Here is a 25093-nt window from a genome sequence, read left to right as displayed (position 1 = left end):
TTATTCATATACTTGGGGGAGATGTGAACCCAGTTCTGCAATTATGAAATTAAATTCATTCATTATTCTATTGATAGAGGGGAAGAGGATCCCCAGTGTGGGGGAAACTGGATTACTGTAGCTCCCATGTTCTAAGCCAAGATAATTTTCTCCTGGAATTCTCTCACCATTGCTTACTATTAGAAAATCCCAGCTGAATATATACTAGCTTAATTGTAGCCTTTCAGCTTCTAATGAATTCCCAGCTAAATATTTGAGAAAAGAGTAAGTGTAGGTTTTCCACTAACAGATGGAACCAGTTGGAGAATCATTTTTTAAAAAGCAATCAAGGTAAGAAGTGCTAATTCAAAGGTTGTAAACAAAAGGGGTTTTTAGAATGTTCAATATTTTTTTTTATTAGCCACACTTTGCCTCCTTTTAGAAGAAATGTTATCTCATCCATTACTTCCATTGTTTGGTCAGAGGATTATTTAAAAACCATGCCAATTTCTGGCTCAGACTTAAAGTCCCTGTCCCCTCATCTAGCTTTTTCTTCCTTCAGAGAGGTACAAGAAAAAGGTAGGGATGACAGTGGCTAGATCCTGGACCTGGAGTCAAGATAGACTTCAGTTCAACTCTGATCTCAATTATCAGGTGTGGGGCAGGGCAAGTAATTTAACATCTGTCAGCCTCAGTTTCCTCATTTGTAAAATAAGAATTGATGTGAGGTTATAGTTCTAAAGAGCTTTGTAAACCCTAAAGTTTTGTGTAATTACAACTTATTATTGGTATTACTACTATTATTCTAAGTTAAACATATGGACATAGTTTTCACTTGTAGTAACTTTTCATTTATAAATACATTTTGAATTTTTCTTTGCCTCCCTCCTTGTAGCCTCAGCCAAATCCCCCTCTTCTCCTTCTGCTCTTCCTCTTCCTCCTCTCCTCCTCTCTTACTATTTCTGCCTCATACGGTACTGAGATGACTGCTTCACTTTTTTGAGGACAGGATCGACAGAATTTTACTTCCTCTTAATTCCTGGGTAAGCATGAGGAAAGGAAGTAAAGAGTTCTGGTTTGGAGGGAAAATAGACCTAATCATTACGATTCAGGACAATTTGTAATTCATCAGCTATTAGCAAATTAGAAACTTGTGCCTAACATCTTTATTGTTTTCCATGTTGGGGCCTCTTTATTTTGCTGATAAACACTCGGAGTGAGGCACTAGAGAAATGATGATTTACACTCATATTTCCTCATACCCCCAAGGCTTGTGGTTAACTCTTATTTTAAATGTCTTTTCACCAGGATATGAGACCCTAATAAAGGCAGTTAAATAAACCAGAAGATCAAGAATAGAAATGTCAATAAGAGAAATATCACTTAACTTGAGGCTTATGGAAGAATATTCACTTCAGATCAATCTGAATTTCAGAGTCAGAGTGAGGAAATAGTTGCTAGACTCCCTCTCCAAGGAAGGCTCTGTGGCCCGTGATTCCCCTGAATGGGTAGTTGTGGGAGCTGGTAGAGATAAGATTCTTGTTAGGTTATGAATTGGACTAAATAATATCCAAGACCCTAAGACCTGAGATGGGGTTCTGTAATAGTGTAATAGAGTAGACCAGTGGTTCCCAAACTTTTTTGGCCTACAGCCCCCTTTCCAGAAAAAATATTACTTAGCCCCCTGGAAATTACTTTTTTTTTTTTCATTTTAATAACAATTAATAGGAAAGATAAATGTGGCCATCACCGCTTCCCTGGATCACTGCAGCACCCACCAGGGGGCGGTGGCACCCACTTTGGGAATCACTGGAGTAGATCATAAAATCTAGAGTCAAATCTAGTCCAACCTCAGTTTGTAGATAAGGAAACTAAAGTACAGAAAAATTAAATGACTTGCTCAATGTTTAATACAGTGTCTAGCATATATATTTCTATATGCATATATGTGTATGCATATGTATCTCTATATGTATTTACGCACGTGTATATGTAGGGTTTTTGTTGTTCAGTAGTGGCCAACTCTTCAGGACAATGCTTGGGATTTTCCTGGCAAAGATACTGGAGTGGTTCGTCATTTCCTTCTCCAGCTCATTTGACAGATGAGAAAATTGTAGGGTTAGAGGGACTTGCCCAGGGTCACACAGCTAGTAAGGATCTGAGGCCAGATTTGAATACAGGAACACTGACTCCAGACCAAATAGCCATTAGGAGGCAGAGTAGTACCTGGGAAAAAAGTCCCGTTCTTGAGTTTGTATCCTGCCTCATACACTTACAACCTTGTATGATTTGGGGCAGCTCCTTTAACCTCTCTGGCCTCAGTTTCTTGATGTATAAAATGAGAGAAGTGGACTCTGTGGTCCCTGATGTCCCTTCCAGCACTAGATCATAGAAACAGAAGAAAGGTTTGAACTTGGGTCTTCTGCCTCCGAATCCACAGCTCTCCCTATAACTCCACAGAGCCTTTCCATTCCACATCATGGAATTAGTGTGGCTTAGTAGATAGAAGATCCTGGCTAAGATGGAAATACATTTTGTGAAAATCCTGGCTAATATGGAAATATATTTTGTATGAGTTCACATGTATAATTAATATTAAATTGTTTGCCTTCTCAAGGAAGGGAGCAGGGATGGGAAGGAGAGGATTTGGAATTCAAAAAAAATTTTAGATATATTTTCCCAATTACGTGTAATAACAGTTTTCCAAATATGTTTTCTGAAGTTATAAGATCCAAACTGTCTCCTTCTCTCCCTTCTCTCCCCTCAGAGAGGATAGCAATTTGATCTGGGTTATACATGTATTATCATGCAAAACATTTCCATATTGTTTGTTGTTGAAAAAGAATATTCATGTAAAACCAAAACCCCAAATAAAAACACAAACTAAAGTGAAAAATAGTACACTAAGTATTTCACACTGCTGTTACTGTACACAATATTTTCCTGCTTCTGCTTATTTCACTCTGCATCAATTCATTTGGGTCTTTCCAGCTTTTTCTGAAATCTTCCTGTTAATCATTCTTTACAGCCCAATAGTATTTCATTATCATCATATTCTACAATTTGTTCAGCCATTCCCCATTGATGGGCATGCCCTCAATTTCCAATTCTTTGCCATCCCAAAAAGAGCTGCTATAAATACTTCTGTACAATTGAATCCTCTCCCTCTCCCTTTTTTTAAAAATCACTTTGGGATACAAGACCTAGTAGTGGTATTCCTGGATCAAAGGGTATGCATAGTATTATAGCCTTTGGGGCATAATGGAACTCAAATTTTTTTTAATGATTGTTAAAAAAATTTTACATGTAATTGGGAAATATTTAACAAAATAATTTTTTAAACCAAGATATGGATTCAGATCCTACATTTAATAATCATGGGCAAGCCACTTGACTTCCCTGAGCCCCATCTATAAAATAGGAATATTACTTGTACTATCTATTTGATAGGGTTGTTTTGAGGGTCAAACGAAATAATGCATGTGAAGTAATTTACAAACTCTGAGCACAACATAAAATACTAGTTATCAGTCAATTCATCAGGAAGTATTCTCTGATTAGGGTCACAATAATACATTAATTTGTAGGTGGAAATTTTCTGCTAATGCCGGGAGTTTAAGCTTGATTGTATGCCCTCAACTATGTAGTGTTCACCTGACATAGATCTTTTATCCAAAACCACAGTGACTTAAAATAATTATTAATCAGAATGTACAATAATTCTGAATCAAGAGAAAGCCACATCCATCATCTCGTGAAAATTATACAAGTTGCCAAATTAATGTGAATATTGCCTTTGGTATAGTTTGTACTTAGCCAATGTAATTACTAAGGAAAAATGAAAGGCAGCTCAACAGGGCATATGCATGGACAAAAGAAAATAATTTCTTTATATAAATGGAGTCATTAAGAATGCAAGAGCTCTAATGCACTGAGGCAGTCTTCCAGGAGGCAAGAGATTCTGCATGGTCATGAGCAGAAAAACTGAAAGATACTTTAAAGACTCTAGCTCCATCAGCAAATGGAAAATAGAAGAGCTGAAACTAAAGAATGGAACAAACATTTCTGCTCTTTTGAAAGGACACAGAGTCAAAAATGTGGTGCTAGTTTCTAACCCATCAGTCACTGGTGACCTAAATGGGAAAAGTCTGGAAGAAAGAGGATGAAGACCCTAAATTAAGCTAAGGGTTAAAAACAAAAAAGGGGGAACTTTGAAGCTATTTTAGAGAGGAAAAAAGAATCAAAGAATGGATAGGATTCCTGTTCATGGTATACAGAATGATAATAATTGGTGAAAGAAAAGAAGCAGAGCTATTCAATTTTTATTTTGTATTTGGTTTTGTTTCTGCCAAGCAGAATTACCTTTGGACCAGAAAGGACCAAGCAAAAATGGAATGTTAGGGAGTTCATACCCAATATGAACAGGAAGATAAGAAGACAGTAACTTAACTCCCTTTCCTGAGTTCAAGTCACCTGACTCAGATGCTCTGTACCCTCAGTAGGTGAAAGAATTAGTGGATGTAATTGCTACCCTTCATCAGTGATATTTGCAAAATCATTGAAAACATGAAAGAGGTACTACAGGGCTGGAAAGGACAGATATGAAGCATGTCTTGTGAGACAAGGCCAATGTTTTGGTTTAGTTTTCCCAGTTTTACTTCTTTCATATAAAGTAGGTTTTTGTTGGAGACTGGGAGATGGTATTGGGGAAGTATGATAATATATCTTCCCAATCTCAAAAAAAGAGAGAGAAAAAATGGAATCTGGAAATTATAGGCAAATGAGCTTGACTACTTCTTGACAAACTTCTAGAAAGTATTATTAAAAAGATAGCTCAAGAACACCTTAAAAAATGGAAGTGCCTCCAAAGATCCATTATAGTTTCATTAAAAGTAGGTAACCTTATAACCAAGATAACCTTATTTTCCCCTTTGGCAAGATTATGCTGTAGATATAGTTTACATAGATCTTAAAGGCATGTGTTGCCTCTCATGCTATTCTATTATGGAGGTGTGTGTGATGGGCAATTGTACAATTAGATAAATTCAAGACTGTCATGAATGGTTAAAAGTCAACTCCAATGGGGTACCCCAAGTATCTGTTCTTGACTCCGTTTTGTTTAACATTTTAGTGACGTGGATAAAAGTTTGCATGTGATAAGAAGCTGGAAGGGTTAGCTAGCATGTTGGATGACAGTTAAAGTCCAAAAAGGTCTTGATAAGTTAGAATGTTGGGCCAAATAAAAGAGGGAATTTAATTGGAACAAATATTGTCTTATACTGTGGTTCAGAAAATCGGCTTCACAAGGATATTAGATTTAAAGTCAGAAGATCTATATTTGAAACCTTCCAATATTATAAATCACTTTTGTGATCTTCAATAAGTCATTTCCTCCCTTAGTTTCTTCATCTATTAAATGAAGTTAGACTAGGTGATCTCTAAGATCTCTTTTACCTATAGTCCAAAATCCCAAGTACACAATACAAAATATGTGTCTAGACAGCAGTTTTTCTGGAAGAAAATCTGAAAAGAGAGTTTTAATGGATTGGAATAAATTCAATATAGGTCAATAAATTGCAAGGAAGTCACAAAAAAAGGCAAACGTGATGGGTTAAGAGCCCAATACTTTCCATTAATTAGGAGACAATAGTCCCACCCACTCTACATCTGGATTATTACATTAAATTTTGACCACAAAAGTTTAGGAAGCACATTAAGAAGCTGAAGACTGGGAGGGAAGGGATTAGAATAGTAGTGAGCCTTGAATCCATAACATATGAAAGGATTGCCTAAAGAAACTGGCATGTTTGCCTTGGAGGATCGAGGAATCCAGGGAGGAATTTAACTGTTGTTTTCTAGTATCTGAAGGGTTGTCATATGATAGATTGGATTTGTTCTCTTTAACCTTCAGAGGGCAGTTCTAGAAGCAGTGGGGGTAGAAATTGCAAAAAAGGCAAATTATGAAAAATAAGGGAAAAATCTACCTGCCTGGATTCATAATGGGTTTCTCTTGGGAGAGGACAGTAAGCAAAGGCTTGGTAACCAGGAGTAAAATACATTGTTGGTTAAATTCTTTTTCAAGTATAAGCTAAAGTAGATGGCTTCTGAAATCCCTTCTAGCTCTGAAATTCTACATCTTAGTGATCCCAAATTGAACCAAAATTCAAATACCCAATATCCAATCACTTGCCAAGAATCTATGAGTTCTTACCAAATGCCTACATTTATATAAATTACATTGGTACTTTCAGGATTATCGCTATTGTTTCACACCTCTCCTTGGGCTATGTAGATCTTCATTATCAATATCTATTTGGAAGAAACTGAATTAATCTGTAGGGCAAGAATAGCAGATGAAAGAGAGCAGATGAGGAATGACTATTCACTAAGCATTGCTAGGATTTATGCAAGCAACTATATTAAGCATTTTATAATTGAAACGAGCTTGTTTTTTACATGATTATAACCTAAGAACATGAACCCTGTCTTAGGAGTAATATTTTCTGCTATATTTTCTCCATTTATGCAAGTCAAACGAAAGTCTTGAAACTTGTTCTTTTGAGTACCTTTCACCACTTTAACAACAATGATTCGCTTTCTCTTTATCCAGGACATTTGTGTCAAGGCTTACTTAGCTCTTCGACAACACACTAACCTGCTGATTATCCTGTTTTCCATGATGCTGATGACTGGAATGCCCCAGTTAACTAGCAAGGAAGATATTGAATATATCCGGGATGCCCTGACAGTGGGGAAAAATGAAGAGGACGCCAAAAAGTATTTCCTTGATCAGATAGAAGTTTGTAGAGACAAAGGCTGGACTGTGCAGTTTAACTGGTTCTTACATCTTGTTCTTGGTATCAAACAAGGAGAAAAACATTCTGCCTAATGCCTAGGGCAAGAGTTGAAGGTCAAGGACCATTAGAAGAGTTTGAAATAACACTTCAGCTATTGAACGTGAACTAAAAATGGAATTGGGCATTCTGACAGCTGACATTTCAGAAATATGGCTGTTTCTTGCTGATTTTTTGTAAAATAAAAAATTGTTATCACTGCAAATTATTTGAATAGTTAATGCTTAACGCTGAGCAGATTTCCAGGTTTTTCCCAATGTATCTCAAAATGCCTGGAGAAGAGAATTTTAAGTTTAAACAGATTAATACCATCATTGTTATGTTAAAAGGTATGATTGAGTTATTAGGTGCTTCCGAAAATACTTCCAGAAAGAAATTATAACATCTATTTTCAACCGTATATCAAAGATTGCCCTTGATGGCTTTTCCCTGCTTTTCTTTCCATCCTTTTATCCTTCAAGCTTCTCAAAAGAGGGGGGTGGGAGAATGTAGTCATTTTAACCTTCTCATTGCTTAAAAGATATTTTCAAAACATCCTCCCATATCTTTAGGTACCAGCGATATGCCAAAAGCAAAGAAGGCAAGTTAGTCTTTTCACGGTGCTATTTGCAATTATGTACTTTAAAGGGAACAAATGAGCATAGAAAAGCACAAAGAACTTCAAATGGAAAATCCACACCTTTTTGTCCTCATTTTTTTCTGCTGGTCTGGTTCCAGGACTTTGGATGTGCGTAATACTAATGATTGCATCTGTTATGCTCTCCATGTAAAAAAAAAAAAAAAAGTAATTCAGTGTAATTAAAGTTGCTTTCTAGAGCATGGAAACAGGAAATAATTGTTATAGGCTCTCATCTCATCTAAAGTTTTCTCCCCCTCTCCCTGCCTCCTTTCTCATTTTCCATTCTCCTAACCCTTTACAAACACAAACACATGCCCACAGAGCATTGTGAAATCTTTAAGGAAGGGCACTTTTGTCCCAGAATTCAGAAAAAAAAATTACTTGGAAAGAATTCTCCTTTAAGTCTCTTGAAAGTTTTAATCTTTATAGGAAACAAACTTTATAGTTTTAAAATACATTTTAAAGGAAGACTATCCAGAAGATGCAAATTAGTAAGCTAGGAATTTCTTTTAAATTTAGACTCAAATGGTTTTTAAAAGAAGACAGCTGTTCCTCCAACAATTTTTCCCATTTAGAATGCCAGTTTCCTTAATTATTTCTAAGCTTAAATGTTTTTTCAAATATTTTACACATATTTCAGGTTTCCTAAATAAATGCCTACTCTCTTAGGCTACTTGATATGCTATATATTTTGTTATTTATGAAGTAGTTGTTAAAGTTCTCTGAAATGGAATTGTTAGGAAATTATTTATAAATCTTAGAAATTATCTAGAGGTAGCACTGTACATTGAGCTAATTTCATTTTAAGGATATACAAAGTAGGCACGAAATATATTTTTTCAAGAAAGATAATTATTCAAATTAGACTTAATCTTAGGCTTTTTTTTTTGTATATAATACAGCAGTAGCCATCTACCTTCCTGAATATAAAGAGGAATGTAGAAACAGTTCCACCTACCCTGCCTAATGGTTCTCTCCTTTGACAAATCTGTGGTTGGTGGAGAAAATCACCATCACTAGCATCACCTTTATGATCCAGAAATTGGGGGGGGGGAGGGAAGGGAAATGTTTTATCTCCTACCAGGAGGGTAGGAATTAAGGGTGAAGGGAAACCTTACTAAAAAGGCAAGTTCACCTTCCTTTGAAAACTGGGAATATCTCACTCTACTGAAGGCCTTGCTGGGCTATGTATGAGAGGAAAACAAATTCTTCCTTGCTAAAAGAATAATGTTAGGGACTACAGAGATTCTCAAAATAACTTATTTGCAATGAGTCCTTTCAGAAAGAGAAAGAAGAATCTGACTTCAGACAGATGTGTTCTCATTACTCTTATGAGGAATAATTACTTTTAAGTGAAATGTTAGTCAGGATCAGGCACTATAAATTTTCTTTCCAATGGAGTTTCTGATACAGTCTATTCTCCTCAATAATTAAAGATAACAAAAGAAATAAAGTGTTTTTGTCTTGCTTATTTGCACTTGAGCAATTGCTCTCTAAAGGAACATTTTTTAAGAATGTATACAAGATAAAATAACTTAGTTAATTTTTTCCCCTGTTTTGTGATGTGGAATTGATGTCCTAAAGGACTTAGTTGACCCATATTCTGAAGGCAAGCTAAAATTTTGATTCTAGAGTTGAATGTAAATACATGAAAGGCATCCCGCTGGGTTCCAGTCTGACCCTTCTGTTCCCATTGAATCCTATGAAGTCGAGCTTCGGTATCCTTGAAATTGTGGGAGAATCAAGTTCACTGAGCTAGAGGAAAGGAAATACTGCCATATCATTGTGACATGGAAAGAGCTAGAGTCAAAAGTTCTGGGTTCTATTCCTGACTTTCTCATTATCTGTTACCCTTTGGGAGTCCCTAAATTTCTCTTCGCCTTGATTTCCTCCCCTGAAAATTGATAGGTTTTGGATTAGATAGTCTTCAAGGTCTCTTATGGCTCTGAAATTTAGGTGGAGCCTGCTAGGGCCGTGTTAAAACAAAAAGTCAGGGCACTCAGATTAAACGGGGTTCTTCCTGATATATCTTAATAGATACACATGCATCCACCCTCAGGAAAATGCAAGTTACTTGAGGTTAGGGACTGCTCATTTTCGGTTTTGTGTCCCCTGTGCCTAGCATAGTGCCTGGTACTTAATTAATGCTTGTGATACATTGAAAAACTACTATAACTGCCGTTTTAAATTTCTAGTTTATTTTTACATAAGCATAGCTGAAATAAATAGGAACAAAACATTTTTCCGCTCTATTTGTTATCCTTCATCCATATGGTTATACAGAGAATACTGGTTCCATTGCCTGTTCACTATTAGAATAGCCCCAAAGGTATGAAATAGATCCAATGTTTCAAACCAGACCTTCATGGCTTCATTAGATCTAGTTCCTCTAAGCGATTAGCAGCTTTGAATGTACCATTTTGCCTCAACTCTGAGACAAAACACCTAGTTTTTAGGATTTTTTCTGGAATTTTTTTCTAGATTTTTTCTAGAAGATTCCTTTTTTTTTTTAAAAAGATAAAATGGTTGCTTTCCAACTAGGTAGATATGGCATTTAAAAAAATTATTCCAGTCTAAAGAAATGGTCCTCCCTGAAAAAGGAATGGATTTTATTTAGAAAGGAAGCTTGTGAAGAATATATGCTCTTTCATTTGGTATTTTAGTCTCTCTTCTCTATGTTCATGAGATTAATTGTCTCTTTTGTTATCTTACATTGTACAATGTATGAAGAAAAATAAGGAAAACTATTTTGTTGTGTGATGCTTTTGATTTGGGAGTGGGGGTGGGTCTGTTGTCTTATTTTCTGTTATAAGAAAAAGCAGGAAATTCATATAATAACTTCAATGCCAGTCTGAGAATTTGATTGCAAAATCTCATTTTACAGATCATTTTAAAAAATACAGTTTCAGTCTCTCAATACAACAGTCACATATCCTTTCCTTGGCTTCAACCAGAACCCTAATAGTGAGCTAGATTATTCATTTCAGAGAAAAGCAGCACAGGTGAGACTAGCCCTGAATCTCTTTGTCTTTTCTTAAGAATAGGAAGGAAAGAAGGAACCGAGCAAGTAAGCAGATTCCTCTCATTCTCTGACCCCTCAAGAAATCAAAGAAAGAGGAAATGGTCCCATATATTAAAATACTTTTATTAGTTAATTTTGCAATAGCAAAAAAAAAATAAACTAAGGGGTGCTTGTCTTTTAGAGAATTACTAGATAAAAAGTGATTTATGAATGTAATAGAATGTTATTACTCTATAAGAATCTCTATAAAAATGAACGTTGTCATAGAAAACTGGAAGATAAGTATGAATTGAGATGGGGGAAATGAGAAGAGCCCATTTACATGATAACAATATTGTAAAAACAAACAACTTTGAAATACTTAAAATCTCCCAAAAAGGCAAGCCATAATTCTACAGGATTGATGATATAGCTTGTTACCCACTTCATATCAGATAATTGAGGTAGTCAAGATGCAGAATGCAACATTTTTGGGAAAAGTACAAGAGTTTTCTGGGCCTTACTATGCATATTTATTACAACTTTGATTTGTTTGTTTATTTTGTTCAATAGGATTAGGGGAGATGGAAAGGAAAGAAAGTAAATGTATTTTGTTCAGTTCTGAATATCATTTTGTCATCTAGAAAGGTATCCAGAGGAGGGCAAAGAGGATAGTGAAAGGCCTTTCAGTCTGTCATATGAAAAATGGTTGAAGGAAATGGAATTATTTGCCCTGGAGAAGAGAAGAATGGGTCACTGGAAGGGGATAGATGGATAGGGATATGATAGCTCTCTTCAAGTATTTGGAGAATTATCATATGGAGGACTTAGACTTATTCTATTTGTCTTGAGAGAGCAAATCAAAGAATAATGGATGAACATTGTAGAGATATAAATTTAGATTTGATGTCAGGGAAAACTTCCTAATTATTAGAGTTATTCCAGAGTGGGCATATCCTGCCTCGGTAATTTATGAGTACCCCTTCCATAAGGTCTTCAGACAAAGATTAGATAATTTGTCCAACAAGTTATAGTTAGGATTTTTTCATGTATGGTTTGAATTGGACAGCTGGTGAGATCCAACTCAAATTTTGTGATTCTATGTTTCTGATAGTGTTTTCGCATGGTTATTAAAGCTTCTGACCTTTAGAAGACTTACCCCCAAAGTGTTAGGAAAGCCAGGTTGATGTCCTAATAGGATGCCCATAGAGGGGTTCTGTTCTCAGTCAAAAGAAGACACCCCACATTAACCCCCTTCTGGTTTATCACATATGCCACTCTAGCCCAATCTCTTGCAAAGATACATTGCTGTATTGTGTATAATGGTCCAAAGTATCACAGACTAACAATAACAACGTATTGCTACTCTTGGACACAGGGAATTGAAATCATTACCTTCTCCTTTCCCACTAGGAAGCCCCTCGCTCCTGGGAGAGTCTGACCACCTAAAAGAAAGCAAACTCCTTTTCTTGAATTTGATGGTTCTTTATCCTTCTCCCCTGGATTCCTGGGGTTATTACTTAATGTTTAAATTTTGATACATATCTAACTTCTCCCCAGAATGGGAAATAGAAAGAAAATCAATGTATATCAGAGCTATTTGTTTCCTCTACACAACAACTACATAACACTAGACCCATTGAATCACAATGACAAAAACATTAAATAATGAGCAATAATGTATAACTACTATTATACACTTTTCCTGAGAATTGACATTTAAATTGACATTTAAACACCAGAACATGAACCAGCCTGGGGAGCATTTTTCATTTCACCTTGCTTTTCATTGTCCAAATAGTTCCCCAGCCCTGGCCAGGAGTTAAGCTCTTCCTACTATCTATGATCACCTTCTCCTCCAAAAAGTGCTATAGAGAGGGCATCTTCTAAAATTTAACTGTCACTGATTGAAGAACCTAGAAATTCCTGAGGCACTGACTCCTAAAAGTTCCATCTGGAGATTGCTGTCCAGCCAACCTATAGTCATAAAAGAACACAAAGCATAAAGGGTAGTCAGATGCCTAGAATCATACTTTCCTAGCAGAATTCCTGCTTTAGCTTCTGCATGGGAACAGCTGCTGTGCCTCGGTACCACCTTTAACCTTTTTGGCACAGTATCTCACACCTCATCACTCCCTAGTGTTGTATCACGTGGCCTAAAAAGAATGGAGTCACTTTTTTGTCAAGGTTTACTGAGTTAGTGGTTCTCCCTACTCTTTGGACAATAAAGGGACTGATTCATCAACTCATAATGTAAGCTTTCCAGCAATGAGTCCCTCCAGTCCATGGAAGTTGTGTAAGGCACTCCCATTGAGGCTCCAAAAAATATAATTCCTGATGCACCAGAAATGCTGTTGACTTCTCCTAAATCCCCTATAATGTGAGGGGTATTTGCTATTGCCTATTTCCTTAGGGAATAATGCATTTGTTGGCAGGAGCTGTCCACTAACTAAGTGAGGAGAGGTGGAAAGTGGGACCAGCAGCAAAATTCTTAGTGGAGGCTCTCTTTTGAAACTAGTACTGACCCTGATTTCTGATTATGACACTATCTCCCACTTCTAGCAATGTTCATGCCTCTACATTCTTTGGTCCTATTACCAGCCACCACTGATGGCTTTTATTTAGTAAACCTGAAGATGCAAGTCTTTCCATGAATATGAAATGCTCACCTTTTTTCACTCCCAGACTCAGAGGCTATAGGCAGCATGATGGAAGACTCTCAGGCTTAACTCAGAGCAGGTCCTGGACCCAGTCTTATGGAAAGGGTGAAACTATGAAGATAATTTTGCTACTGCATTTGGAGTCAAATTATCTGTTCAAATCTTGATTCTAATATTTCCTAGCCTTGTTACCTTAGGCAAGTCATTTTCCATTCTAGGCTTCACCTGTTAATAAAAAATATTCCTGTGTAAGATGGAGTTGGATTTAAAAGTAAATCTCTAAATTTACATCATAACTCTATCTTAAACCTCTAAACCTACATTTTAACTCTTTTCTCCAACAATAAAAAAACCAAAAAGTTATGAAGTCAGTCGATAAGACACAGAGAACCTTATAGAGCTGGTATAGACAATCAAATGACAAGCATTCAAAAATGCTTACTATGTGCTAGACATCATTTGAATTTGGTATATATTTAATTGATCTTGTACTCTATTTGCCAAACCACATACAAATTAGAGGCAGCTCGGTGATTCAGTGGATTTTCTCCAGACTCTTCTCCACTAGATCTAGAGCTGGAAGTAAACTAGTCCTATCTCTTCTTGCACATGGGCAAACAGAAGTTCAGGGATGCGATGCTAAGGGACTTACCCAATGTTAACCAAGGATTAAGTATCTAAGATGGGACTTGAACCTAGGTCCTTTCACTCTAGAGTTAGTGTTCTGTCCCATTTTGTACTCTATCCCTGATTTATTGGACCATTCACATTCACCATAAGATCAAAGTTGGAGAGCTAAAAGAGACCTTAGAAGTCATAGAGTCCAATCCCTTCATTTGAATCCACGTCCTCCAAACTGCACCTATTCTGAGCCTACACCTTTATTTAGGTCTGTGATGGGGAGATGTGTGGAAAATGATACTTCATGGACAACTCAAGTACCTGGCAAAGCCATTCAGGTGACAAAATGGCTACACGATTTTGTAGTGGCTGGTGAGCCCACTCTTTTACATCTTCCATATTGGGAGTAAGTAGTGTACCTCAATGACATTTGAATTTACTCTCAAGACCTTAATTAGCACATACCCTTGAGATAAGTCTTCTGGTGCCAGAGCCATCTGTTGGTCTATCTAAAAAGAAATGGCAATTTGCAAAGGGGAAACTAAACTTCCTAGGGATTCTGAAAGGTTGCCAGGGGGAAGGTATAGATAGAGCCACAACATAGTAACTGATGTTTGTATAATACTTTTAGGTTTTTTGAGTACTTAACATAGATTATCTCATTTTATCCTCTGCAACTATCCCAGATAATATTATTCCCATTTTATACACAAGGAAACTGAGGTTCAGAAAATTTAAGTAATTTGCCTGTGATCACATAATTGGCGTCAGAGGTAAGATTTGAACCAAGGTACCTCCTGAATCTTGGTTCAATAATTCTATTACTACACTCTGCCTCCAATTTATTAATATAAAGTTATGCACCTACTATACAAGAAAAAGGAATCCCAATTCCCCAATCTGGATGAGTAGGGAAAGTCATCCTACGCTGTTTTATCCACTATGCATGATGTATAGCAGCCTCTCCTTAGAGACACCAATCCTGCAGCAGTGGAAGTATTTAAACACAAGGCTATTTAAGATATTCCATACCATCGTGGGAGCATTCCAGGGATCCCATCTCTAGTATAATGTTAGCTATTATATTTGGCCCTGAGATTTCTGGTCTCAGAAAAGCAACCCATGGGTTAAACCCCCAAATTTTTGCAACTTTTATCAAAACCACATTTGCCATGGACAATAGTGAGTATGGATTTCACCAAAGAGCTGCCATTATTCCAAAGGCTCTATCCTCATTGTAGCAAACATTTCGACAAAGAAACCTACATTTCCTTGTATCAGTTTTCTTTCTGTACCTCACACCATACACATGTATTCCTCAATTAAGATTTTTGACCACATAATCTCCCATAATACTCCGTTTTAAATTAGTGCCACCACTATGTGTCAAATTCTTAGTCTATCCTGTTTATACTCTCTATAAGTTTCTATAAGGAGGACACATTAGAGAAGCCTAACTGAATGCTACCTCCTCCATGAAAACTTCTCTGAGCAACCCTACTCCCCATTAATAACAAGACTCCCCCCATAAGACCATATGTAATACTTTTTAAAACTCTGATGAGGAGGTGTCCCTCAATTGGGGAATGGCTGAACAAATTGTGATATTTGATGGTGATGTAATACTATTGTGCTGTAAGGAATGATGATCTGTAGGATTTCTAAATGAACTGGGAGAACCTCAAAGAACTGATGCAGAGTGAAATGAGCAGAACCAGGAGAACATTATACACAGAAAGTAAAACATTGTGGGACAATCCAATGTAATGGACTTTGCTACTTGTAGCAATGCAGTAATCCAGGACATTCCTGAAGGACTTATAAGAATGAATGCTAACCTCATGGAGAGAAAGAGCTATGGGAGTAGAAATGCAAAAGAAAAACAGATGACATCACTCATCACATGTATAAATGGGTATGTGATTTGGGATTTGGGCTTTAAAAATCGCTCTATAGCAAAAATGAATAATATGGAAATACGTATCAAGTAACAACATTTGTACAATCTAGTGGAATTGCTTGTTGGCTCTGGGGGAGGAGGGAAAGGAAGAGGGGAGGTAAAGAAAATGAATCATGTAAACATGGAAAAATATTTAAAAATAAATTAATTAATTAAATTTAAAAAACAAAACTCTGATGAATTTACCATGTCATATTATCCCAAGTATAGCTAGCTATCTATAGTAGAGTCTTATTTTTCCAGCTAGCCTGTAAGCTCCTTGAGGGAAGGGATCAAGTCTTATTTAATCTGTATATTTCTCTTGGAACGAGTTTCATAGTGCTCTGCATATAGTAAAAACATAGTGACATTTTACTGCTCTTATTATGCTTTTGTTTGAATTTAGCAAGCTAAACCCTAGGACCTACGGTCCAGATAATAGGGCTTGGTAAGCTATGAATGTCAACTTCCTTCTAAAACAAGTCAGGTTTCCAGGGAGCCAACCAAAATAGCTTGTCTGCTTAGCCAATTTTGATTTGCCCAATTAGCCCTGCTTGGCTTTTACTTACTTGCTGGCCCTCCCTCCCACCTTGAATACTTTTCTAGGCATAATTTCATAGTTGCATGGACTTCAAAGTGCACTTACTTAATATTTTGTTGCCAATTTTATTTAACATGTCGATGAAGGCTTATAAAAAAGACTAGGACATTCGTGTGAGCTTGAAAAAAAAGTTGGAGTTTTATATTTTTTTTTAATTAATGCCTTCTTTGTTTTGTGGTAGGTGGTTTTTTTTTTTTACCATTTGAGTCATTTCCTGACATATCTCCCACCTCTCCCCATTGAACCTTCCCATGAAACAAAAACAACCAACCAAAACCATAACCACATTTGACATCTCACGCTACATTCTGTGCCAAAAGTCCTTTACTTCTCTACAGAGAGGAGAAATGCATACCACACACACACACACACACACACACACACACACACACACACACACACAGAGTCTATATACTATATACACACTTACCAGAACCAGGACTATTCATTGCAATTAATTCAAATGTAACTTCTCTTTTATATTTATATTATCAAAATTATTGTATGTTTCTTCCCCTTGGGTCCATTTTCATTGATCTGTTTTCAGATTTCAAACAAGAAGTGCTTTAAATTTTTCATATACATCATTTTCTATCACAATAATATTCCAATAATTCACTTACCACAGTGTGTTCAGTCATTCCCCAATCATTAGTCAACATCTTTGCCCCTGGCTCTTTGCTACTTCAATGGGTACTGCTAATAATATTTTTGTATGTGAGACCTTTCCTTCTGACTCCAGGTCTATGCTCAGTAATGGGATATCTAGAGTCAAAAGGTATTTTTTTTGACATTCTAGGGATTCTACTCCTTTAATTCTAAAATTTTTATCATCAATTCATCTTCTCTCTCAATCTCCCACCCTCCTTTCCCTCTAATATATATATGCATATATATTTACATATGTATGTATATGTATTTATTTATATACATACACACAGGATGTATATGTGTTCAAGGAAGACTAGCATCTCTGTCATGAGGACTTGCTGAGCCCTTTTCAGGGCAGCTCATCCACTTTTGATGTCCACCTGTGACTCAACTTTCACCTGTTGCTCCAAGAAGTGATTAGCATGTCCTTTGGCCACACCCAAGTAAACCATCTTGGCAGATGGGCTAAACCAGGTTGGCCACAAACCTGTTGATGAGTTAGGGAGATGCCTACCCCAAGTATGTGAAGACTTCCCCAGCAGAGTTAGTTACTAGAAAGGCAGAGGGACTCTGGTGGAGCTTCTCCCTTTCCCCTCTCCACCATAGCTCCCCTCCCCTTTGCACTTACTCTCTTCCCTGAGCAGAGTGTTCAGGCCACTTCCCTCCCTTTCTCCCTCCCCTGTCAGGGACTATGAGGTGCAGGGGGTGCTCAGTCTCTGAGGGGGAAAGGGCACAGCATGTAGTCTCTAAAAGGTTCTCCATCACTGGCCTAGAAGCTAGAGAGTCTGATTCTGACACATACTAATTAAGTAACTTAATCCCTTAGTGTTTTAACAGCTCTAGAAAATGTTCTGGTCTGCTTTGGAAGAAAGTATTTCCTTACCAAGGACATTCTCTATTAGAGATAAGCTTCTTTTTATTGTGCTTCACTTTATTGTACTTCAAAGATATTTTGGGCATTTTATAAATTGAAGGTTTATGGCAAGCCTGCATTGTGGTTTCTCTGTCCATCTATGTAGTCTTTAGGTCATTTTCCCAACAGTATGTGCTCATATTATATCTTTCTGTCTCATTTGGTAATTCTTATAGTAATTCCAAACTACTTCCCTATCTGTGATCTTTGATGTTATTATTGTAATTGCTTTGGGCACCACAAAATGCTCCCATAGAAGGCAAGCTCGATTGATAAATGTTGTGTGTGCTCTGACTGCTCCACCAAGTCGTTCTCCCATATCTCTCTCCCTCTCTTCATCTCCCTATTCCTTGAGACACAAAAATATTAAAATTAAGTTGATGAATAACCAACCCTACAAAGGCCTCAAAGAATCAATCATTGTAGCATACTTCATAGCTGTAATATTTTATTGGCCAATTCAACTTTCAGTTGTCACCACCCTGGTCAGTCAGCAGCCATTAGCAATAAGGTAAGATCCTCAGCCAGCAAAAAGATTAGGATTCACTGAAGACCCAGATGATGGCTCACATTTTTTTTACCAAGAAAGTACTTTTTTATTGGGGTATTCACATTGTTTTGTTTTAGACATAATATTATTGTACACTTAACAGTCTACAATATAGTGTAAATATAACTTTTACATATACTGGGAAACCAAAAAAAATACATGTGTATATTTTTTTATTGTGATATTCATTTTATTGTGGTGGTCTGGAACCAAACCTGCACTATCTCCAAGGTATGCTTATACCAACAAAATTATAGGCTCAGTCCCAGCCCTCTTTATTTTGTATATATTTTGTTCTTACTCTCCCATACACATATTACCTCCCCACTCCCTACATTAGCCCTTTGAGAATATGGATTCTTTTCCCTTTGTCTTTGTGGCCTTAGTACCTAGCATAGCTCTTGGCAAATGTTGGTTGTTGTTCAGTCATTTCACTTGTGCCCAACTCTTCATGACCCCATTTGGGGTTTTCTTGGCAATGATACTCTATCGGTTTGTCATTATCCTTCTCCAGTTCATTTTATAAATGAGGAAACTGAAATAAATAAGGTTAAGTGACTTCTCTAGGGCATCACAGCTAGTAAGTGTCTGAGGCCAGATTTGAATTCATGAAGTTCTGACTCTAAATCTTGTGCTCTAGTAACTGAGCTCCCTAACTGTCCCCATTGACCCATAGTAGGTGTTTAATAAATACTTGTTGCATTTAATTGATCTGCATTTAAGTGAACAGAATTGAATTATACTGAACAAAAGGTCTAGATGTTAACTAGGCAGCCTTGGCCCATTGTAAATGTTTAACAAAGATGGGGACCGCCTGCATTCTATGTAAACAATGAAATAACTTAATTCAGGTGACTTCAAGGAAAATCACTCTTAGAAGACTAAAACACAAATGCAAACCAAGTATGAAGAAAAGGTTTTGGTCTGAAGCCAGCACCTGGGTTCAGTTTTATTTATTTTGGATCATTCTTGCATTGGCTAAATTAGCTTGACCCTGATTCCAGTTAGCACAATTCATTTGATGTGTGAAGACAAAAGTACTTACCCAATCACTCCAGCCCAGGATGATTTAGATTAAATTTGGGCAAATTCCCTCCATGCTATTCTACTGTGTTCTAAAGTTATTCATTCCATTTGCCACTGAGTCATTTTTCTTCAAATTCCTCTAAAGAAAATTCTCATTACCTCTTCTACAACCCAAGAGTCCTAAATATAACCACCTTAAGTAATGTGTATAGGAGTGCTTTATTTCATGTAAGCCAGGACCTGTTGTGGGAGAGCAAGTTACCAAAGCACACTTTCTACTTGGTACGTCCTCTTCCAAAAGCCTTCCTGGAAGTCTCCTTAGAAAACCTTCCAGGCTCCCTGTCTGTTTTCCCAGCTGGCCAGCTGTACTTGGTTTCTGTTCTATTAATAGAACAGACATGTTGACATGCCCGCAGGAGCCTGCCATGTGATGGGGACAGGGATGTGCCCTTAACTGGAGATTGAGCCCAGTATCCCATACTGGGCAAAGCATCCCCCCAGAATTCTGACTAGATCATACCTGTAGTCATTTATGGACAAACCAAGGATGGAGGGGTGAGAAGTGGGGCTCAAACCCTTAAATGGCAAGGAGTCAGTGATCATGCTCACGTTAAATGGGAACATCATCATATTAAGGTTAAAGTCAAGAATTGCCAATTTTGCCTGAGATAAAATAAAATTTTAAGTTTGAGTCAGTTTGGGAATGTGTTAAAGACCTGCTGGGACAGTGATGGTGAACCTTTTAGAGACTGAGTGCCCAAACTAGAACCTCCGTGCTGCCTTACCCCACACAGGGGAGGGAGGGAGTGTCCCCATTGGGCTGCTGGGCAGCGGGGCAGGTGATATGAGAGATGTCCTCAGGTGCAGTGGAGATGGGGAGGGGAGCAGCCCATTCCAGCACACGTACCATAGGTTTGACAAAACAACACTAGGAAATCACCTACACAAGAAATACAGCAGAATCAGTTTCTGAAAGGTTGTAGCTATATATGAAGGTACAGGACACAGATCAGAACCAGAAATACCATACAATCTTTTCCATTTTTCATTGTTTGTTCTCACTCTATCCATACTTACATTTACCTTCTAAATTGCTCAGAGGAAGGTAATCTGAGAGGGAGTGGCACTAGCCACTAGGAACCAGGAAACACAGAAAGTTGGCTTTGACCTCAGTCTTGACAGGTCTTGGGCATATTTGAGACCGTGCCTATCTTTTTGGAGGTCCCTAATAAATATTAAGAGCATAGTACAGTGGATAGAGCACAGGGCATGGAGTCAGGAAGCTCTGAGTTCAAATCCCTCCCCAGATACTTACTAGCTATGTGTAACTCTGGGCAAGCCACTTAACCCCTATTTGCCTCAGTTCCTCACCTCTAAAATGGGAACACACTGGAGAAGGAAATAGCAAACTACCTCTATATCTTTGTCAAGAAAATCTCATGGCAAAAAGTCCATGGGGTTGTGCAGTGTTGGACACCACTAGACAACTGAACAACCACAACAAAGAAATATTAAACAGCATTATTTTATTATAATAATGACATTAATAATAACATTTTCTTCTCAGAATGACTCCCCTCAGAATATTGGTTAACTGGAAGGCATCATAAATAGAAGGCTGATCGTGTTATCAGGAAGATCCTATCTTTCTTACACACTAAGTGACTGACCATAGATAAGTGATTTAAACTCTCAGCTCCAAGAATATACTCTAACACTGCTAAGTCACAAAAGAATTGTGAACCTTTGTCAGTGTCCTAAGGAAAGTACAGATCCAGATGGTCAACAACCATAAAGACAAGAGAAAGCAATTCAGCTAACAAGTCACCAACAGTCAGCTAGAGATTGATGTTAGGGAAGCACTGTATGACACTTCCCACTCCCTAGACCTCACCCCACCCACAACCCCCAAAAGTCCAGCCCCCTCCCCCCAGCTGCCTGTGCTATTGGTGCCTTTTAGTGAGGGAAAAACACGAAAAACCATTTCTGGCTTCAAGAGGGTATTTCAGGCAAGCACTTTCCTCCAATAGCTCCCGACTTCAAATAAGAACCCTGGGTAATCATTAGCATTTGGATACTTAATATATTTGAGTAAAAGAATATTTCAAGCACTAGTTTCCTTGGAAACATGTTCAAAAGCAGCTACATGCACCACATCACCAGGAGTAGGCTCTGGGACACAGAGTTGCCCTGAAACCTAGAGCACACCCCTGATTCTGCCAGCTCTCATGACTGAACTTATCACCTTATCTCACAGGCTTCTTGTAGTCTCCTTTCCATGCCCAGTATCAGGATTGTCTCTCCTCATTCCTCTTTCCAGAACCCTTTAAAGTGAGGTCTTCTCCCACTAGGATAAAAGCTCCTTAAGGCAAGGACTATCTTGATTGTTTGGATTTGTATCCCCAATAACTGGCATAATGCTTGACACATTGTAAGTGCTTAATAAATATTCTGTCTGTTGATCTATCTATCCATCTATCTGTCTGTCTGTCTGTCTACCTATCATCTATCTATCTACCTACCTGTCTGTCAATCAAATGATCAGTCTGTCTGTCAGTCTATCTATCTATCTACCTGTCTGTGCCCGTCTACTTCTATCTCTGTCTGTCTTTATTTGAAAGTATCCTTGAAAGAAAATTAATGGTGCAGTCCAGAGACAGCAGATTCCATAAGCAATAACTGGGTCTATTTAGTGTTAGGGTTATTAGGAACAAATCTTTATGAATTTGGAAGAAGGCAGAAGAGGATAGGGATCACAGAGGCTTTGGACTCTGATGCTATATACCCTTTTATTTCTTTTTTATATCATGAACTTCTTTAGCATTTTGAAGTCTATGGACTCCTCTTCAGAATAATGTTTTAAATAACTGAAATGCTAAATTTTAGTTATTGTCTAGTGAAAGTAAAAAAAAATATTTTTCCTGCATTTGTCAAACCCCTGAATCTTTCCATAGGTCTGTTGTGGGGGGTGGGGGAGGATTCTATGAACCCCAAGTAAGGAACTAATTTTAGAGGCTCGCAGAGAACCTAGAAGACTTTTCTAGAGAGGAAAAAGAATCATCAGGAGAAATGAACAGTTAACTGACATTTTAAGGAGGATGAGTCATTTAGAAAAAGAAAAACTGCATTACTGTCCTTCAGAGGAAAGACCAGAAGAGAACTGGATGGTTAGCAATTGGTCATAAGTGATAAAAAGGAATTATTGTCAGAAACTGCTCTTGCTCTTTTCCCAAAATAATTCTGCAGGCAATCTTCATCACAGTTACACATTTTTAAATGTCTTCCTATGTTTATTATTTGGTGCCAATAACAAATTTTGTGTACAATAAGCACAATTTTTGTTTAGCATATAAAATTGGAGTTTGAGACTAAAAGAAGAAAGGTAACTTATGGAAGAAGAGATTTCTCCAGCACATATATATTAGTATGTGCTTGCGTGCGCACGTGTGCGAGTGTGTGTGTGTGTGTGTGTGTGTGTGTGTGTGTATAAACATAGATGGGGACTTGAGTTAACTTATGAGAAAGAGATTTTTGCATTTTAAGTAATTTCTGAATTAATTCTAGAACATAACACTTGAAAATCTGGGGAAAGAATTAATCAGGTACTATCAGTAGTACTGCGATGGGATTTGTTGCCCTTTTCTCGTATACCCACACCTTTTAAGTTCTCAACAGCAGCATAAAGTTTTGATAAATACTTTGTTGTTGGTATTGGCTTCTGAATCCACTCCATATTTTGTGTCATTCACAAATGAAAAGTATGTATGCCTTTCCTCAAATTATCTGATGACACATCCTGGTTAGATCAAGGCTCCTCTACTCAGAGGAGAGGGGAACATGCAAATAGAGTTAATTGGTTATTGTTCCATGAGTGTAGCCCCTAATTTTCAAAGAATTCAACAAATTCTATAAATCTTAAGGGTAGCCTTAGCTTACCAATAACTACTGGCTTCTTCAGTGGTGACTGGGGTTTGCTTTCTCTAGACTGAAACATCTAATTCACTTCATCTACTTCAATATAACTAAGATCTGCAGGCCAGTACGTTGCTCCTTCTCCCTGACTCTGTGATCCAGCCAAACAAGCCTTCTCTCTGCTCCTCACACATGACATGGCCAATTCCTATGCCTGAAATGGACTCCTTCCTTATTTCTACCTCATAGAATCTCTCTCTTCCTTTAATATGCAGCTCAGGCACCATCTTCTAGATGGGTGAAGCCTTTCCTGATTCTCCTTCCCATCACTGCTAGTTCCCTCCTTTCCAGACTATCTTGTATCAAACTACTTTGTTTATGTTTGTAATTATTTACTTTATATTTATGATATTTTATATGTACTTTTCTCCCCCCCCATTAGAATATAAATTCACTCTGAATAGAGGCTGTTTTGTTCATTGTACTTTTATCCCCAATACCTAGTAGAGTACCTGGAACATAATAGGCAATAATAAATAGTGATTGATTGATTGGTTGGTTGGTTGGTTGGTTGGTTGATTGGTTGGTTGAGAGAGTCAGAGATTTGGAGCTAGAAGCGACCTTTGAAGCCTTCAGGGCCAATCCTTTCATTTTACAGATGAGGAAATGAAAACTAAGAAAGGTTAAAAGCTTTTCCCAGGGCCACACAACTAATATGCATCTGAGATAGAATTTGAACTCAGGTCAGAAATTGAGAAATGATGAGGGAAATCAAGTTTGTTTTGGCTCCAAGGGAATTTCTTTTCCAAAAGGAAGAAGGACAGAGCCTAGAAGCAGATCTTTTTTTGTGGGGGGGATACTTTTTTATATTTTATATATAACAGAATATAATAATATGATAATTGATTTTTATAAATACATAATTAATTATAATAAATATGCTTATCCAAGAGAAACAAATTCTCACTTAAGCTATGTCCAAAAATCTATGTCTCATTCTTTTTCCCCCTTCCCTCCCACCCCTCCTCCTTTCCCAAGAAGGCAGATAAAGTGATATAGGTTATACATATATTATTACATATTTCCACATTCATCATGTTGTGAAATATGACACATATTGCTTACACTAGAGGAAAAATTCAGGGAGGAAAAAAGTGAAGAATGCTATGTTTCCATCTGCATCTGGACTCCTTCTGTGGGAGTGGATAGCCTTTATCATCATGAGCCCTTTGGAGCTGTCCTGGATCCTTGCTTTATTGATAATATGGGAAGGGGAAGGAAAATGGAAAGGGGAATCATTCACAGTTGATAATCATACATTATTGTTGTTACTGTGTACAACATTCTCCTGGTTTTGCTCACTTCACTTTGCTTCACTCAGTGTAAGTCTTTCCAATTTTTTTTTGTGTGTGATCCTCTTGTTTGTCATCTCTTATGGCACAAGAGTATTCTATTACAATCATATTCCACAACTTGTTCAGCCATTCCTCAAGTGATGGACATCCTTTCAGTTTCCAGTTCTTTGCCATTATATAAAGTGATGCTATAAATATTTTAGAACACATGGTTTCTTTTCCTTTTTCCTTGGTCATCTTAGGAAATAAACCTAAGAGTAATATTACTGTGTCAAAAGGTATGCACAGTTTAATAATTCTTTGAGTATAATTCCAGATTGCTCTCCAAAATGGCTGGACAAATTCAGAGTTCAACCAACGTGGTATTAGTGTCCCTATTTTTGCACACCCCCTCCAACATTTGTCATCTTGT

The 25093-nt window shown here is 37.3% G+C and overlaps 1 protein-coding gene across 1 annotated transcript in view; it reads left to right on the top strand.

The window, feature by feature from the left end:
- The window catches only part of PIK3CG (phosphatidylinositol-4,5-bisphosphate 3-kinase catalytic subunit gamma), a 56381-nt gene extending 49350 nt beyond the window's left edge, over positions 1-7031 (top strand). The window contains exon 12 of the mRNA XM_044677856.1: positions 6590-7031. Within this exon, the coding sequence (XP_044533791.1) occupies positions 6590-6868 (279 nt within the window). The 3' untranslated portion in view covers positions 6869-7031. The remainder of the gene's footprint in view (positions 1-6589) is intronic.
- Positions 7032-25093: the final 18062 nt, after the last annotated feature.

Source organism: Gracilinanus agilis, chromosome 5 (genome assembly GCF_016433145.1).
Source record: "Gracilinanus agilis isolate LMUSP501 chromosome 5, AgileGrace, whole genome shotgun sequence".
In the NCBI taxonomy this organism is placed as follows: domain Eukaryota; kingdom Metazoa; phylum Chordata; class Mammalia; order Didelphimorphia; family Didelphidae; genus Gracilinanus; species Gracilinanus agilis.
The sequence above is the reverse complement of the archived record's forward strand: the minus strand, read 5'-3'. Positions and strand labels throughout refer to the sequence as shown.